This window comes from Odocoileus virginianus, unplaced genomic scaffold, assembly GCF_023699985.2.
Source record: "Odocoileus virginianus isolate 20LAN1187 ecotype Illinois unplaced genomic scaffold, Ovbor_1.2 Unplaced_Scaffold_1, whole genome shotgun sequence".
Classification (NCBI taxonomy): domain Eukaryota; kingdom Metazoa; phylum Chordata; class Mammalia; order Artiodactyla; family Cervidae; genus Odocoileus; species Odocoileus virginianus.
Window position 1 is genome coordinate 6,085,933 of NW_027224263.1, and position 18,443 is coordinate 6,104,375.

Genomic DNA, 18,443 nt, shown 5'->3' on the forward strand with positions numbered 1-18,443 from the left:
GACTGTGTAGTTTTTTACTGCTGCTTTTACTGTGGCAGTTGGAAAGAATGAAGCATTGTCTAGCTGGGTGGAGTCCACTAGGGACCCGATAAAGAAAAAGATTAATTCATTGTCCCGGTCCTAGGAGTATTTCCAGACAAAGGAAACACTATTAGGAGGAAGACATAGCTCTGCCCTCCCGCACAACCTACAACTCCACACTAGAGTCACTAGCTGAGGCCTTAGCTGTGGTCTCTCTCTAGTTCTCCTTGCAATCCTCCAATATGGAATCATATGATATAAAAAGGGTGCTGACGAGAGCCCCAGGTACAGGCTAGGTATTCTAAGCACTAGTCTCAGTCCTACGTGGTAATCTCATCTCTTACAGAACCAGCAGATGCAGCCTTTAATAATAAGTCCCTTCAATATTAAGGGACCCCAAGTTTACCAAGGTCCTTTTCAGCTAGCTGTGACAAAAAGCCGGAATTCCAAGGGGCATCTCTGTTTTAATACAGAAGGAGTTATGTTGATGTGACTCGGTGTTGTGGCAAGCAGCCTTCGTGGCCAGAAGGAAAAGAACACAATCTCCCAACTTGATGCTTGAACAGGAAAAAGAATCCTTAGATGACATTCACTCTTTCCTGGCTGTTTTAGGAGGCTATATAGAACTGCATAACCTTTTCATATACCTCACTCCCACTCGTACATGAATACCTGCTGCTGAAGCTTTCAGACTTACTTTTTGCAAAGAGCTGAGAGATGGTTTTTCTGGTATCTTCTGACCCCTCATATTCCTTCTCTGCAAGCTGCTTGTTGGCCGTCTCCAGACGCTCTGTGGAATTTGGAGACAATCAACAGGGCCCTGAGGACAAACTTCCAAGCACAAGCTATTTGCCCTCTAAATACTGATCTTGAGCAAAACAAGTCTGTCTCTTCTTATTACACAAGAAGGGGTGACACAGACAAAGGTTTGCAAATGTGGATCCCAAAACAACACTAGACCATGACAGGCAAGTAGGAGGCAAGTACTTTAACATTTTCACTCCTCACTGACAAAACCTAAGTGCAAATTTCTAGATTCCATCCAAGGAATCTGTCCCTGAATATATGATATTTTTCATTCATTTTTTTAAAATTGAAGTATAGTTGATTTACAATGTTGTGTTAATTTCTGCTATACAGCATAGTGATTCTGAGATATATCTATATCTATATATATACACATTCTTTTTTATATTCTTTTCACTGAAGTTTATCAAAGGGAATTTTTTTTAATTGACTGCTAGAGGTACTGGTGGGCTCTGACCTCCCTTTCTATCATAAGATATTGAATATAGTTCTCTGTGCTATACAGTAGGACCTTGTTGTTCCCTTCAACGTCTTGACTGATACCCTCAGTGACTCTCTCACCTCTCAGATCCCTGTTGAAGTCATGCATTCTCCGAATCTCGCCCTCAAGCTTGTTTCTCATAGCTTTCTCCAGGGCCTCTCTTTTGGAGGATGACTTGACAAGGTTCTCATATGCCTCTGAGACTCGCTGGATTTCTGTCTCCACCTGAACAACAACAAAAATGAAAGACAGTGATGATGGTAGGAAGTGGATGGGGGTAGAAGATCTGAAAACATATATGCAAATCCTTAATGACAACTTTTCCCAGGGATTTATGGATGGACAGGAGACAAGCATAACACAGATAAGAAAAGTTTCCTGGAAAAATTTCTAAGTTCAACTTCAAGCTCAGTAATTAACTCACCAGTCCCCAAGATTTCCTTAGGTTAAAAACAAATATGTTTATCTGTCTTCAGAGAAGGTTGTAGGAGAGGATAAATTTCATAAATATAGTTACAAATGATTTTCCTTTCTGAGTAAGAATTTTCTTAATTTAGAAAATAATAATAATATATATAGTTACTGCAAAGCATTCAAAGGGTTTTTATATGTTTATTTCGATCCGGGCTGATATTGGCCTACACAAGAGTACCTCTCCCCCATTTTAGGAAAGAGAAGACTGAGATGGCCTTTTACTAGAAGGCAGAGCAAAGATGAAACCTAAAAACCCTGAGCCTCAGCCTCATTAGCTAGTTCAGTTCAATTTAACAAACATTTACCAGGGGCCAAATATTACAAGAACTCTTTAAAGCACTGTGGGGTGTGTAAATATTAATAAGGACATTACAATTGCCCTCAAGAAGCTTTCAATCTAATCAAGTAAAAGAATACCAGGAAAGATATGTTATTAAGAAAAGTTGGAGTAGTGTTATAAATTGTAGGGGAGAAAGAGGTTGTTCCTGTTTGGGGGTGAAGGGAGAGGCGAAGAATTTCAGGGAGGAGGTGGCATTTACAGTCAGATCCTAAAAGCTGGGTTAAATTTCAATGAGCAGAGGTGAGGGGAAGGGTATTCTATTCTAAGTGAGCGAATGCATTCCCAGAATGACCAGTAGTCTCATTTGGCTGGACACTGTGGGGTACACAGGGAGAAGCTGGTAAGATCTGGCTGCAAAGATAGATTGGAGTAAGATCATAAAAGGGCTTTAATGCCAGGCATTTGGACTTTATCCCGTAGTCAGTGGGACACCATAACAGATTTTTTAACAGAAATTCATGATTAGAGTTGTGTTTTATGACACTCCAGCAAATCTTGTAAAAGGTAAACACACACACATATACACACAATGTATACATACACACACAACCTCAAAAAAAAAAAGGATCCCGCCCTGAATCAGTCTGAATTGGGAAGAAAATAAGAAATCTGACTCCAGAATCTCTCTGGAACCAGTAGAACTTCATTGTACATATCACAACCACAGAGATATTTGCATATGATTTGTATAAGACAAGTAAACCCCATTGCCTATTGAGTCACTTTCAAGCAAAATCTGACTCCTGCAACCATTCTGCATTCCTTCTCAGCTTTCCACTATCCTCCTTAACAAAGCTCAGGCTACTTTAGGGGGAGAAATATCAGAGCCCCCCTCCCCCAGCCCGTGGGAGACTCAGGGAAAGGTGGGGTTACCAAACAACTCTGATTGCACCTGCCCTAGCTCCAGGGTGATGCCTGAGGCAGGATTGCCTGCAAACAAATGAAGCTTACACCACAGAAAAGAGCAGACTTGAGACTGTTTTTTTCCTTGCAGATGGTACCAAGATAGCAGCACAGAAGGTGAAAACTGGTGAATGGCATTTAGAGACAAGATCTGCAAGGCCTGAGCCCAATAAAGCTTCTACATGAAATTCAAGTGCTTGGAAGAGAAAATAAACATTTCTACTTGAAAAAGCAGGCTTGGTGCTGGTCTGCTTTGGGCCGTCTTCAGAGTACAAGGTTTTCTAGTGCCCCACAGAATGCCACACCTGGAAGGCAGTCCCCTTTGTTTATGTTTTTATGGAAGTATATTTGACGTACAATATTATACAAGTTATAGGTGTACAATATAGTGATTCACATTTTTAAAGGTTATACTCCATTTATAGTTATATAAAATATGGGCTATATTCCTCATGAAGTGAAAGTCACTCAGTCATGTCTGATTCTTTGTGACCCCCCCTGGACTATACAGTCCATGGAATTCTTAGGCCAGAATACTGGAGTGGGTAGCCGTTCCCTCCTCCAGGGAATCTTCCCAACCCAGGGATCAAATCCAGATCTCCCACATTGCAGGCAGATTCTTTACCATCTGAGCCATCAGGGAAGCCCAAGAATACTGGAGTGGGTAGCCTATCCCTTCTCCAGTGGATCTTCCCAACCCAGGAATCGAACGGGGTCTCCTGCATTGCAGGTGGATTCTCTACCAGCTGAGCTACCAGGGAAATTGGTGTTGTGTAACATATCCTTGTAGCTTGTTTTATACCCAATAGTTTGTGCCTCTTACTCCCCTCCCCCTATGTTGCTCCTCCCTCTTTCCCTCTCCCCACTGGTAACCACTAGTTTGTTCTCTATATCTGTGAGTCTGCTTCTTTTTTGTTATATTCACTAGTTTGTTGTATTTTTTAGATTCCACATATAAGTGATATCATACAGTATTTGTCTTTGTCTGACTTATTTCACTTAGCATAATACCCTCCAGGTCCATCCATGTTGTTGCAAATGGCAGAATTTCATTCTTTTTCTGCCTGAGTAGTATTCCGTGTGTGTACACCACATCTTCTTTTCATTCATCTGTTGATGGACACTTAGGTTGCTTCCATATCTTGGCTATCATAAATAATGCTGCTATGAACACTGGGGTGCATGCATCTTTTTGAATTAGTGTTTTTTTTTTCAGATATATACCCAGGAGTGGAACTGCTGAGTCATATGATAGTTCTATTTTTAGTTTTTTTGAGAAACCTCCATACTGTTTTCCATAGTGGCTACACAATTTACTTTCCTACTGGCAGTGTATAGGGTTCCTTTTATTCTGCATCCTCATGGAAGGCAATCCCTTTACTCAAGTTGTTCAGAGTACTATTTCAAGACATTGTACCAATCCTTTCCCTACACCGTTTGTAGATACTGCCCCCACCAAAAGTGCAAGTTGTATATCTGTCAACAGGAAGAGAAGTCACAGAAGGGCATATCCATTGGTTTGGTCTGTGGTGGGAGGTGAGGGGAGAGAGAGGATGGTGTGGGTTTCCAGGTTGATTCTATCTACTTATTCCTCTCATGAGCCTCAGGCCTTCTTATTTTTTCCAGCACCAGCTGATCTACCTTATTTCCCTCATTTGTCCTCTTCTTAACACACCTGTGCCTCTAACCCACTGCAGCATTGGGTCAGCTTTCACTTCTCCCAGCACTCAAGCTGTCCCAATTGCACTTGGTTGAGGCATCTTTCCCCATATTGGAGAACAAAACAACAACCCAGACTCTGTTCTGCTCCACTTCCCTCCCACCCATCTTCCCCCTCAAAAAAAAAAAAAAAAAAAAAAAAAAATCACTATCCTCTAGAAAAGAGAGTCTGTAGAAGATCTGGGTTCACCCTTCATTTACTACATCAAAGATGAGGCCAGGGCCACCATGAATAGAGAGTTTAAGGAGCAGTGTCAACTATTAAACCTAATCAGCCAAACTGGACCAGTCTGCTTATAGTGTGTGAGTACCAATGTGAGTAGACAGGGGCAGGTATGAGAGAAGAGGGAAAATTTCAAACTGGGGGCAAAGCCAGGAAGAAACATTTCTCACTCAACAACCCCAATCCATCCAGACTTGGGAACATTAGGTACGGTAAAGGCATTTTTTTGTTCCGTAAAAATACTTAGCTGATAATAAGCCCTCCTCTCCTTTAGGACTCAGATCTGGTGTTTACATAGTGTTAGCTTCATTCAGGCCCCTGAAATTTCCACTGCTGGGTGTCTCCTGAGGACAGAGTTACTCAACAATACCAGGCAACCTCCCTTCCCTCCACCTTCATCCTCACATCCCTGCTGCTGCTGCTAAGTCACGTCAGTCGTGTCCGACTCTGTGTGACCCCATAGACGGCAGCCCACCAGGCTCCCATCCCTGGGATTCTCCAGGCAAGAATACTGGAGTGGGTTGCCATTTCCTTCTCCAGTGCATGAAAGTGAAAAGTGAAAGTGAAGTCGCTCAGTCGTGTCTGACTCTTTGTGACCCCATGGACTGCAGCCCACTAGGCTCCTCTGTCCATGGGATTTCCCGGGCAAGAGTACTGGAGCGGGGTGCCATTGCCTTCTCCTGTCATTGTGGAGCTCCTTTGGTAATTGTCTGGGAGATCAAACCACAGGAGCTCCACAATGACAGAAGTTGCAAAGAGGCTGCCAAAGGCAGAACCCTATTCACCACCAGCCACAGGAAGCCAAGAGCTAAGGTTCCTAGCTTAGAGAACTCAAGACCTAAAGTCCCAGCTGCAAGAGACTCAGGAGGGGCCCAGGGAAGAATGTGAACTTGGGACATACACTCCTTTTGCTACTTCCTTAGCCTTGGGCTGTCACCTGTCACCCATCTGTGGTGTGCTAAACCCCTCCTGCCCCCACACACACACCAGAGGAGAGCAGATGTTTCATTTGAGCTGCAGGGAAGGACCAAAGCAAGAAGCGGGGAAAGGAAAGGGCACTGAAAATGAGTTACATTGAGAACTACCACTTGGAAAAGTACTCTAGGCCCTTTCCAGAACAAGGCAGGGAAGGATCTAACTTCAATGATGAGATTTTTCTGGGAACTATGGATTTATAGTTAAGATTCAAATTCAGTATTTTGTATTTGGGAAAATATAATCAAAAGGAAAAGTCTTTATGCTGGCAGGTACTTCTCCTACACAGACCTCTCCAGTGTTCTTGACCTTCTGAAGCAGTTTCCCTGCCTTTTATAATTCTCAAACACTCAGTTAAGCTTTCTTGGGGGCTATGGTTTCTGTGAAATGTTACTTCTAGAAAGAGAAGGAAGAAGGTTTCTCTAAAGTTTGCTCCATCTAACCTTCAGATATAAGAATCCTGGAAAAAAAAAAAGAATCCTGAAGACCCACCCACAAGTCATACAAGGACCCACAAGTGGACACTTTTATATCAATATTAAACAAATAAGATTTCAAAAAGACTCAAATAGCCCCATACAGAGGTCTCACCTTCTGCAGTCTCGCCACCTTCTCATAGCATCCTTCCAACTCCTGCCGCAAGTTCCGGTTCTCATCTGAGAGAATCTCAACCATCTGCTGGGCTCTGGAAACAATGGCAAAAGGGTCGGCTGGCATTGGCTGATATGAAGCAGAGGACTGCTGAGCTCGTGGCATAGCGGAATAGCCTTCTCCTGGCTGCTGCTGCTGCTGGTGATGGTGGTGATGGTGTGGCTGCGGCTGCTGTGGCTGCTGTGGACTCAGGCCAGGCTGGGGGAGACGGTAATGATCCCCCTGGTGAGCCTGGTTAGGAAGGAAATGCTGCTGTGGCCTAGGCAGGTGGGCCGAGTGGTCTCCTTGGCTGGGGACCAAGGGGTGTTGGGCAGGAGACAATCTAGTGGATGGTGGAGACTGCAGCAAGGGCAAGGAACCCCCAGACGTGAGGGAAGAAGTAGGGCTGTGAGGCTGAGAGTTCCGGGCTGACAAAGGCAATGAGATGTCCTGTGTTGGCCTGGAAAACATGGAGGGTGTACTCAGGTTAAGCTCCCACTTAAAGGCACAAGAAAGGGAGACGTGGAGCCTCCCAGGCTCCCCAGAACAGGTGCAAAATGAGGAGCAGGCAGGGTTGGACTACAAGGTCTCTGCTTAGACCTCTCCAGTCCCTTCCACGCCTGGCCTCCTCTCAATACCTGACCCACAGAGGTGTGATCCTATGGAGGACAGATCAGATGATCTCAAAGGTTGCTTTGTGAACATCCAAAGTAATGTATCCTTATACACTTGTTTCTCAAGTCTAAGCATTTCAAATGTGACTTTGACAATGTAATTGTCACCTGATGATTTTAAACTAAGCTTTTTCTGGCATACTGTATGTAGCCCAGCACACAGAAATAGTCACAGAAAGTTCGTTCCACTTGCCCAGAAGGAAAGAGCAAACCGTCATCAGATTCACCCCTCATCTTGTTATCTGCAACTCTCTTGGATAATTCATATAGTCAGAAAAAACTACCTGAGGATATACAGGTACTTACTACATTACAGATACCAAATAATTATTGTTGATGACAGTTGTTAATAACTGAATGATGCTTTTTAGCAGCAATAATTCCAAGAGTTGGAAGGGATTACAAGTAACACTATCATACAATTTGTGATGTACTGAATCACAAAATGTAAGGACTGGAAAGACCTTAAATAAATTATTTAGTCCAACTCTGTCAGTGAACAGAGGGGGAAACTGAGGTCCAGAGAGAAGTATTTTGCCAAATATTACAGAGTGAGTTAAAAGCAGTGACAGAGTAGAACTTAAGTGCCATTTTTAGGTTCTTTCCACTACTATTAAATATAATGCACTGATTTGTAGTGATGTTCAGATTCCCAACCTATTACTTATAGAAAGTTCCAGAAAGATAACTTTAGCACATGGCTTAATATGACTTTTACATTTTGGTACCTAATACTGGACTATGAGCCATTAATGGAAACAGCATATGCAAATGGATCATTTCCATCATTGCCACAACTAGGAAGAATATCTGTCAGTATACACCGAACACACAAAAATATTGTTCACCTCCCTGCTCCTGCCCAGTTAACCTAATATACTCCCACATCCAGTGGACGCCTGTCCTACAGTTGATATTTCTCAATCCAGGGAAGACAGATGGCTAAGAGCACACAATTTGGATCCCAACAGAGTTTGGAGATTTTTCCTACTGCTTACTAGCTGTGTAACCTTGCTCAAGTTACTTCATCTGCATGAGCCTATTTTGTTCCCGAGGTCACAAATGAATTACTAAAATACTGGGCTCTTCTCAGTGTTGAGCTCCATAGGAATTACAAACAGTCTCACATCTACCTCCCAATGAGAATGGTTGACCCTGTTAGTGATTTTACTTATGGGATATCCACTTAATCTTTGCACTAAATTGCATAAAAGTTGTGGTGAAACTGGGACAAATCACCAGGAGCAATTAACTTTTAACTGGCATTCCTGATGCTAAAGCACATTCCCTCCCACACATACTCCAGTTATCATTACTGTTCATTTATCTATCACTACAAGAGATCCTCACTATGATGGATTTTTACAGCTATAAAACCATTCCAAACACTTGCTCACACATACCCAATAACCCAGATGTTCAGCAGAGCCCTCAAACCTATTCAAGTCGAAGGTTGTCACTCAATCCCATCAGTGCCTCTGGTGTACCCACATTCTTCCAATTTCACATATCTGTCACTATAAATAATTGCTGAATACTGAAGTGGGCAAACTACTTGTGGACAGAAGAATTTACATGGTTTTCATGATGACAACTGGAAAGCTGCTACCCTACATAACCCTTATGTCTGAGAGTTCAAGGCACTCATGCAATCTGACGCATGGGAGCTGTTTATAAACTTAGGGGGGTGTCTTTCTCCATTTTTCATACTGTGGATCTTTAATTTCCTCAGAGGTTAAATGGACTATGTACTCTCCTTCCACTTTGAATAACAGCTATTATAAATTGGGTTGGCCAATAAGTTCATTTGAGTTTTTCAAAACATCTTGCAGAAAAGCCTGAACGAACTTTTTGGCCAACCTTATAGATATATATCATTAGGAGTTAAAATATGGCATCCTGGGATCTGTTAGGGCTGATGTCTCAGGCAGAAAAGAGGAGCTGAAATTTCATGTTGTCTAATCCAGTCCTCAAATTTTAAGGGGAAAATGACCATATTAGCATTCATCCTCATTGCCAGGATGTATAAACCCAAGGCCTGGGAGGTACTCTCTTTTAAAGACTGAATGCCCAGCTGTGAACTGGGCTTCCTCCCCCCAGCTCCCCTGGGTCCCACCGGCAACCTAGACCTCTCTCTCAAACAAACCAGCCACTGACCTCTCTTCTACCTGTAGACCGAAAGGCCTCCCCATGCCCTGGACAGAACATGGCCTCCCAGGGGCCTCGCAGAAGGGGTGACCACGAGGTGCCTGGAAGGAGGCTCCGGAGTTGGATAAGCCCAGGATGGCAGTGGCCATGGCCATGACTGTGGGCTTCGCCTAGAGATAAATGGAGAAGAGGCAGCTGCCCTTCACATTCCCCAGGCTGGAAAAGGAAGCAGATTTCCGTGCACCGTGATGTTGGTAAAACCAAGGCAGTCCGACCCTGGCAGGTTTGCAAACACGAAGCAAGGCTTGGGCAGTCGTAAAAGAAGAGAAAGCCCTCCAGCCAACGAACTCCATCTGGATCTCAGCATCCGCCCACCATGAAAAAGCAGGACAGTATTAATGCTTGTGTGAATTTCCCCGAGAGAAGGGGACTGAAGAACGACGTGTGTGGGATAGAGTTGGGGGAATGTCAGAGGAAGCAAACCTACACTCAAGACAGAGTAATTGTAATAATGGTAATAAGGGTGTCAACTGGGTGAGAGACATTATCCCCAGCTCCTTCCACTGACATATTAACCAGGAACAAGGTGCGTGTAGACAACAGAATCACATGATCCCATGGAAGCCCTGACCTGCCTCCCTGCCCCTTCCCTCCCTTTGTCCTTCTCCTTCCTAAGACAACCTGGGCCTCTGGTGTTCTGTGGAATAGGAGACCTGACAGACACGCGGGACAGAGGCCAGGGACCAAAATCAGAGTCTCCCCAAAGCTGGGGAAGATCCCCACCCAGAGACAGCTTGTGAGGACACAAATGGAAAGCAATCAAGCTGACACTGCAACTTCTACCCTGCCCCCTCGCTGACCGGAGCCCCCACTCTTCCCAGACACATGTCACCCCAACCCCCAATGCACGCAAGACAGTCCTGGCCTACACGTATGCAAGCTCCCCTATACACCCTCTCACCAGATCAGGTGCCAACAGCCTGGAACCCAATTTATTCTCCCCACAGAAACTGCCTTTCCCAGGCTCTATGATGGTCACTCTCTGAAGCCTGGAGAGAGCTGCAAATTCCTGATTGTTTCTCTTGCACAACCAACTCTGCTCTGAGCTACAGAGTTAGGTCACCCTTAGATTCCACTAAACAAGGATTTCAAGAAACCTCAGATCTGGGCACGATGTCAACAACTGAAAGGAGGTGGCTGCTTTACAAACAGAAGGGATTTGATTTTTAAAAGCAGTTGATAAATGTATAAACCCCAGCTGCAGAAAAGGCTCAGCACTTAGACAAAGATTCAACAAAGTTTTAATTCTTCAGATGGCTTGGCCTTGTTTCCCATCTGGAGTTCAGGGCATTCAGGATATTTATTTTTTAAGTGGGGAGGTGGGCATAGCGAAAATGAAGTAATAAAAAAGACTGTTTGTAACATTGTGTTCATCTTAACAGCAAATATCTAGTATTTCACAGCACCTCTGAAGAAGGAAATGGCACCCCACTCCAGTACTCTTGCCTGGAAAATCCCATGGATGGAGGAGCCTGGTGGGCTACAGTCCATGGGGTCGCAAAGAGTTGGACACAACTGAGCGACTTCACTTCACTTCTGAAGGTCAACAAAGGTTTTTTTGGACAACAATTTGCTCAAAGAGCTTGCTCTGAATCTTGATCTGTAATTTGTGGATTAAGAACTAAGTATTCTGTCTTCTAATTGTTTGGTACTAGCAGCAGTTACTTGGAAAGGTACTCACAAACTGTCTAGCTAGTTGGTTTAAAGGAAATAAAGAAGGAAAAATGTGCCTCCACCTAAAATGGTACACTTATGGAAAGCCATTCAAAGTCCTCCCCTTGGCAGGCATTTGTCAACACATGCCACACCCTCACCCCAGGCTCTGCAAAAAAATTTTATTGCCAGTTTGTCTGCTGCAGACCCAAAACTCACAAAGAGCATCTTCTGATTATGATTATTTTAGGCTTGACTGTTCATTGAGCATGGGCTTTCCAGGTAGCTCAGTGGTAAGGAATCTGTCTGCAATGCAGGAGGTACAGGTTTGATCCCTGGGTAAGGGAAGATCCTCTGGAGAAGGGAATGGCAACCCCCCAGTATTCTTGCCTGGAGAATTCCATGGACAGAGGAGCCTGGCAGGCTACAGTCCATGGGATTGCAAAGAGACACAACTGAGCATGCAGGCACATTCATTGAGCATATCAAGCACCCTATTTCTCTCCCATAGAGGGGGAATAAAAACACCACTTCTCTCCCATAGAGAAAAAAAAAAAAAACCCACAAACTATTTCCGCAAACCTGTGTGTTAAAATACTGCTCAAGAGAAGATAATCAGCGTGGGCTCTACTGCTTTGGGGAGCAGAGCAAGAGATCCATAGATAACATAGGAGGGAGGAGAAAATACAAATCTCTTCCAGTTAAATATATGCAGCTAAGTTTCTCTGGTGGTTTAATCAGTATGGAAAGGAAAAAAAAAAAAACCCTCTTTGGGCTCCTTAGTATTTATTTAGGCAGATCAAAGGGCTTTTCCATCTAGCTTCAAACACTGTGGGAGTCATTTCAGATCGCAAACAATACTCCTGAATGAGTTCTGAAAATAGCTTTCCTGGGAAGGCGGGCCATGTGCTAAGCGGGGCTTGGATTCTGCTCCACACCCCAGCCAACACGTTCCCCTCCCACAAGGCAATACACACACATCCCATCCATATACAGGAGGGAGTCCCCCCAGACTCTTCCATGCTGATGAGAAGAGGAAAACAAAACCCTCCAACTTCACTGACATGTTGCTGGCTTGCATGGGTCTCCACTAAGCTAAGCAGTCCAATGGACCAACCCCTCCCTGAGTCTTTCACTGGGCAGATGGGAATCGGAATTCTTGCTCATTTAAACCGGAAGGGCCCTGTCCCTTACCCCATTTCCTGTTCCAAGCCACTTATCAGAAGTTAGGCTCCTGCCCTTTGAAAGCTGCACAGCAGAGGTTGAAAAGGGTTAGGAAATCAACCTGAGTTAAGGAAAAAAAAAATCCTAAACTAGCAAAGTTAGGGGTGGAGCCCAAAGTGAATTGCCTCTAGCTAAAAAACAGGACCTGAAGGTGAAAAAAGTAAAATACCAGGAAATGCCAGGTGCATTCTCTTACCTACACCCTACTCCACCCCTTGACTGTCTTCTTTCTCTCCTGAGTCACCCACTATACTTCAAGCCAAGAGACTCTTTCCCAAATGAGTAAGAGGGGACAGGAGACAAAAAGTTAGACATCAAAGAGATCACAGGCCTCGTCTGGGGGCTGCCTATAGAAAAAAGCCACCCATAATTACCCATGGTAATCAGGCAGGAATACCACATATAACTGTCATCATTTTTGTCCAACACTGAAACCTTCCCTCTGTCCCATACGTTGAAATACTCCTGACTGGAGAGCATGGCCCCAGTAGGAACAATGAACAGAATCAAGGAATCATAAGGTCTAGTTGATACAGCAATAAGTCAACAGGCCCCTGAATAATTCAGAACTATATTTAGGGATTAATGACTATTCAAAACAGTCCTCCTGAACTAATGGCAAGTTGTACAGAAGCCATGGTAATATATTTTTCTTCTGCATTTTAGCATTTGACCAAAACTTCTATACAATATGAGGTGAATTTAACTTAGATGTTTAAAAACGTCACCGGCAACTACTAAACTCACTACAGAAAAAAGATTAAGCAGCCCAGACTTCAGGAACTGCAAGGAAGTACATAGCTAGTTACATGCTGAACCTGCACATATACAGTTCTCCCAACAATAATATCCAGATGTTTGTTTAGTGTCTGAGCAAATCATGGTAATTCTGCAGAAAGATCTGTTTGCAGAAATTAGTGAAAAGAATATTGTGGAAGAGAATAAATGAAAGTGATAGGATATTCCAGACTCAAGTGCAAGATAATTTACCTCCCCTCAAAGGAGGGCTTAATAATGCACAAGAAGAGGAACACTGACTCTTCCCTTCAATCTCCCAGGAGACCGGACAGTGAAATGCTACTGCAATCAAGACTTATGCTCCCGTTCAGCCACTAGGCAGTTGAGGCCATGCTCAATCTATAAAGTCAAGGGTATGTTAATTACACGACTAATGATGGCTGAAGAAGGCTACACGTTCAGGTTGGCAGGACATTTACTAAGCCAAGGACCAGCCATGCATTGCAGAGTTTGTTACACCAAATGCCTGCCCATTACTTCCCTTAAGGTTCCCAACACACAGCAGAAGCTGGTTGGGGATGAGGTCAGGGAATGACAGAAAGGGAACTGTCTTACCTGGCTGCTCCATACTCAGGGGGATGCTGATACCTCATCAGTTGCCCCTCTGTTCTCCCTGGCTGGTTCAGACGATGCTCACTATAGTAGTGCCCTGGCTCTTGGGGCTTGCACACTACAGATTGGGGTGGCATGCCCTTGAAGGGATACTCTGGTGGGGGGCCTCGGTGTTCCATGCCCTTCAGGCTATGCTGGCTGGGAGGTGGCCCTTGGGCCTTGTAGAAATCACTGGAACTTGTGGGATTCTTGTACATGTCATTGGGTTGTGGTGGGGAGAGGGGAGCGCTGGTAACAGGCGGATGGGCCTTAACTCCACTGGTAGCCAGTGACATCTGCATGAGTCGTTCACTCAGGGAGCGAACGTGTCCTTGCTTAAGATCTCTGAGTCCTTCATCCTGGTGCATCTTTCCAGGATTGAGCCGCTGAACTGATGGGCGTCCCTCAGTCCTCATCTTCTGGTTGGTCACTCCAGTGACATAGAAGGCAGCTCCGACACTGGCATGCTGTTGGCCCCGAAAATACTGGGACTGGACCTTGGCTTCCTCATAGGTCGGGAGTTCTTCATTATTCTGCATCCGAGGAGACAGCTGTTTCTCCATGATGATGTTTTCTGACTGGATTTCCTGCCCCTGAGGTTCCTGCCGGGCAGCATGAGCCACAAGCTGTTGGTGGTGATCTTGGGGACTCAACACATCATTCTGAGGGCCTGGGTTCCCACTGCCACTGGGGAAAGGAGGGCCGTTCCCTGTGGCTTGCTGGTGTATGGCAAGCAGGTTGCGATTCTCACTGGGATTGCCATAGCGAAGCTGCTCTTGTAGCAGACGCTGCAACACCGTAGTTCCTCCACTTGGCTGTTCATCAGAATTTCTCATCTCTATTGCTGGTGGTGCCTTGTGAAGAGAGAGAGAAATTGGGCACCTGGGCTGCCCTTGACCTGGGAAGGGGAAACAGGAAGCTTAACACCCAGTTGATGGATAAATCAGTCCTCTAAAAGGGGAGAAAATGAGTATTTGGGGGGTGAGGATTTTTCTGCAGAGATCAAATAGAAAACTGAATCTAGAATTAATCAGTTAATTGTTGGCCACTTCTGGCTCTAGCATTGACATGAGGAGGAACTTGGAGGCATACGAGTCCTCTGTTTCCTCTTTTACTTTTAGCCTGGGTTAAGTATTCACTCTTAACTCCTAAAAGGACTGAGGAAACCTGAAGCAGTCAAGTGAGGTGGTCAGAGAGTGCAATTTTCCTAGGCCCTTATCAAGTTCATCTCTCTGTATTCTACTGAAATGAAAAATTCAACTCTTAAGGTTGTGGCAGTGGGGGCAGGAAATTACCCCATAGGCAGGATCTGTAAAACAGTTCAGCATGTGGAGGGAGCTACAAAATGTCAAATGATAACTAAGATAAATAAAAAGTGATGAGAGAGCTTGGTTGTACCAGATAAAAATGATCTCTGCTTGATGCAAATCTTTTTCTCTGATCTCATAAAACTCTGAAACATATCTTTTTAAAAAAATCCTTTTTGTATTGTCCATTTTGGATGCTCCTTGGCTTAATAAGAGAAGAGCTTGGGATAATTGTTATTGACAGTTTCTCTTTCAGCCATCCAGGAATAGTCATTGAGCATTTGTTGTTGTTGTTGTTGTTGGGAACGAGGAGTTAAAAGGGGAAGCCCTCTTTCATTTGAAGTGTGCCTCTGATAGTAGTATAGTATCCACAAATTCATTAGAAGCTCATTAAATCTTTGGACAGAATCTGTCTGTCATGTTAAGTCCTGCAATTTGATACTAAGCATCAGCAGTGAAAACTTTCACCCCAAGGATCTTAAGTAGTGTTGGAGAATGGACATGATGTCACACCAAGTCACAATTAGGTCAACCTAATCAGCCTCAGGTTCTTAGAGGAGAACTTTGGACTCCTAGCTTCCAGGTCCTGATTTCTATGATATGAAATAGTTTCCAGTGTCTCTGGAAACATGATCCCCTTTGCCTTCAGTCTTACAGGGACTGACCCAGAAGATGTGTGTGGTAGCTGGAGAAAGGTCATCCCCCTTCCTTTTCTACTTTTCTGATTACAGCTACCTGGTTTCTAATTGTTCTATTGAGCAGTTTGACTCCACAGTTAACCTTCCAGAGGCCCCCTTTAAATCCCATTCATCAGATTCTTGGGGGAAGCATATACCAAGGGGCTGAGCAACCTGCCCTTAAGTCCCCTTTCCCTCCCTGCCAATGACCCTCAGGGACTCCTGTATTTCAACTGTCAGACTGAGATTTTCTATTAGGCTGACAAGTATAACACAAATCTCTCTTGGTGCCTTAAACTGGAAAGATGATTACCAAATTACTTCTCCTCTGTCAAAAGAAAAATAGAAATGGGAGTGTGTATGGTTAAAACAACACCACTCAGAAACCCCTCCTGCAAGTCAGGGAGATCCAGACAGTGAGCTGCCCCAGACTCTAAAGAGCACACCACCCCCTCCCACCCCACACCCATCCCACCCCACACACACACAGGCTCACACACACACACCAGCACCCACACACACTGATGGTCCATACCTATTTCTGCTTTCTTTTAGGCTTAAAGCCTTGCTCAGGATAGGGAATTCTTGCTTATGAGCAGCTCCAGAAACCGCAACAGTAGATTCCCTCTGCCCTAACACTCAGGTTCAGGGTAAGCGTCGCCAAGAGTCCAACCACTGGTCACTCTGAAATGGTCAGGAGGGGGAGGGGGAGAAACAAAAATGTCGTTTCTATTTTGCCACCAATGGCCAACAGTTAACCAAACCAGTTCTTCCAAGGGGATGACTTCTCCTCCCGTTTTGTTTTGTTGTTGTTTTTGCCTTTTATGTGAGTGGCAGAGTCCATTTCCACAAGGACAAAAGGCAATCTCACTCTGGTGGCTGTATTCAGGAGGTCAGCCAGTCTCCTGGAGATGGAAATGTGCAAGATGGCTCTGTCATAGCCTCACAGCCCTCAGGAGCTGCTGCTTCCATTCTGAGTTGGAATGGTGGTTTAGTCACTAAGTCGTGTCTGACTCTTGTGACCCCATGGACTGTAGCTCACCAGGCTTCTCTGTCCATAGGATTTTCCAGGCAAGAATACTGGAGTGGGTTGCCATTTCCTTCTCCAGGGGATCTTCCCAACCCAGGGATCGAACTCAGGTCTCCTGCACTGCAGGCAGATTCTTTACCGACTGAGCTACCATGGAGTTGGAATGGTAGGTGATGACAAAAGCTGTACCTACCATCACCTTGAGAGTGCGACCTTTAAACTGGTATCAATAGCAGGGGAGGTGAGTTGGCCTCACTGGCCCACATCCCAGAAGGGAAAGCAGTCATCAAAAGGTAGATTTTAGTCAAAAAAGAACACTCGGTGAAGCTCCCGATTAATGGCTACAGTCTCAGAGGGCCAGAAGAAAATCCCAACTTCTTGTCAACCAAGCCATTAAGTATTTGTTACATGCCGGCTATTCCAGATATTTGCCAGCCTCGCACTAGACACAATGAGGGATAGAAAGGACACACAATATATAGTTCCTGACCTCACAGAGCTTACAATCTGATCAACAGTTCACCCATTCTTACTGGCGTAGCAAGTGACGGCCCTTCTTCAGCAGCAACTCTTCTCTGAGAAGATGGCTCTACTTGCTTTCTCAGTGCTTCCACTGCCCCAGTATGTCCATGAAAGGAAACTACTAGACTCACATTATAGAGACTAGATGCAAATGCCCACCAGATATGGATTTGAGATAGTCCTCACTTCGAATGACTCCTTTGACCCTCAGCAAAAAGCCCTGCAGGTCCAACCAAAATGGTTATGAAACTGAGGGGTTGAGGTGAGAGGCACATGATCCACATTCCTATTTTCTGCCCCGGACTAGCCATGACTCACTCGTATCACTTAAAGGAAAGCCTTTAATCTGCACCAGGGATGCCATTTGAGGAGCAAAGCAATGCAAAGGAAGCACACCCGCGTCCCCGTGCTTTGGGAGCATGTCCAAAACATCCAAGTTGAAACAAATATCTACAAAACCGCACGATGATTAATTTAACATTATTTCCTTGCAATGTTGCCAAAAATAAAGTGAACAGATATAGAGTGAACAAACACGGATATTTGTCTTTCCATCTTGTCTCGGTCCAATATATAATGACAATCAAAAAGCAAAGTCATCTCCAGTATGCAAGGTAATTGTTTTAGGGTGTCTCCCCTAATTTCAAAAGCAGAGAAACAACTTCTCATTGGAATCAAAGCTGGGCTGTTAACAGAGCTACGGTAAATAACTGCTGTGTTTCTATTGTCCAATTTTGAACAAAACAGTTGGTTTCTTTTTTTTTTTCCAAACGAAACACACAGAAAACAGGCTTTTAAACTTGAGCTCCTGGTAAGAAACCACCACGACTCTTTTCCAGAACTATTTAGATTCTTCATACTGATTTTGACTGGCTTGCTCCTGACACCCAGTTCCTCACCAAGAAAACTTATCCAACATCTTGCTCTTTTCCTTCAATTTTGTCCCCTCTCCTCCATATCCTTTTCAAAACCCAAATTAGTTTGTGTCAACCAGACAGACTGTCCCTTCCCAGCACCCCGCCCCCTGGCCTTTTTGTTTCTGTTTAAAAGAGGAAAAGAAATCAGTCTAAGAGAAAAGCTTTGCTGATTCCTTTCCAGTTTACCGATTTTTTTCCCCTACAAAACTTATGTTCATCTACATGTTCAGAGTCACATAAGAAGGAAAACACTACTCCATTTTTTTTAA

The 18,443-nt window shown here is 44.3% G+C and overlaps 1 protein-coding gene across 2 annotated transcripts in view; it reads right to left on the reverse strand.

Moving 5' to 3' along the window:
• Positions 1-18,443, reverse strand: part of AMOT (angiomotin) — a 59,696-nt gene that overhangs the window by 27,870 nt on the left and 13,383 nt on the right. The window contains exons 3-7 of one of the 2 annotated variants that reach the window (XM_020882801.2): positions 16,241-16,389; positions 13,686-14,619; positions 6,535-7,033; positions 1,390-1,534; positions 719-811 (exon numbers count right to left, since the gene is read on the reverse strand). In XM_020882801.2, the coding sequence (XP_020738460.2) occupies positions 719-811; positions 1,390-1,534; positions 6,535-7,033; positions 13,686-14,557 (1,609 nt within the window). In that variant the 5' untranslated portion in view covers positions 14,558-14,619; positions 16,241-16,389. Of the gene's footprint in view, positions 1-718; positions 812-1,389; positions 1,535-6,534; positions 7,034-13,685; positions 14,620-16,240; positions 16,390-18,443 lie in introns of those variants that run through there. The other variant, XM_070462228.1, reaches the window with a different exon arrangement.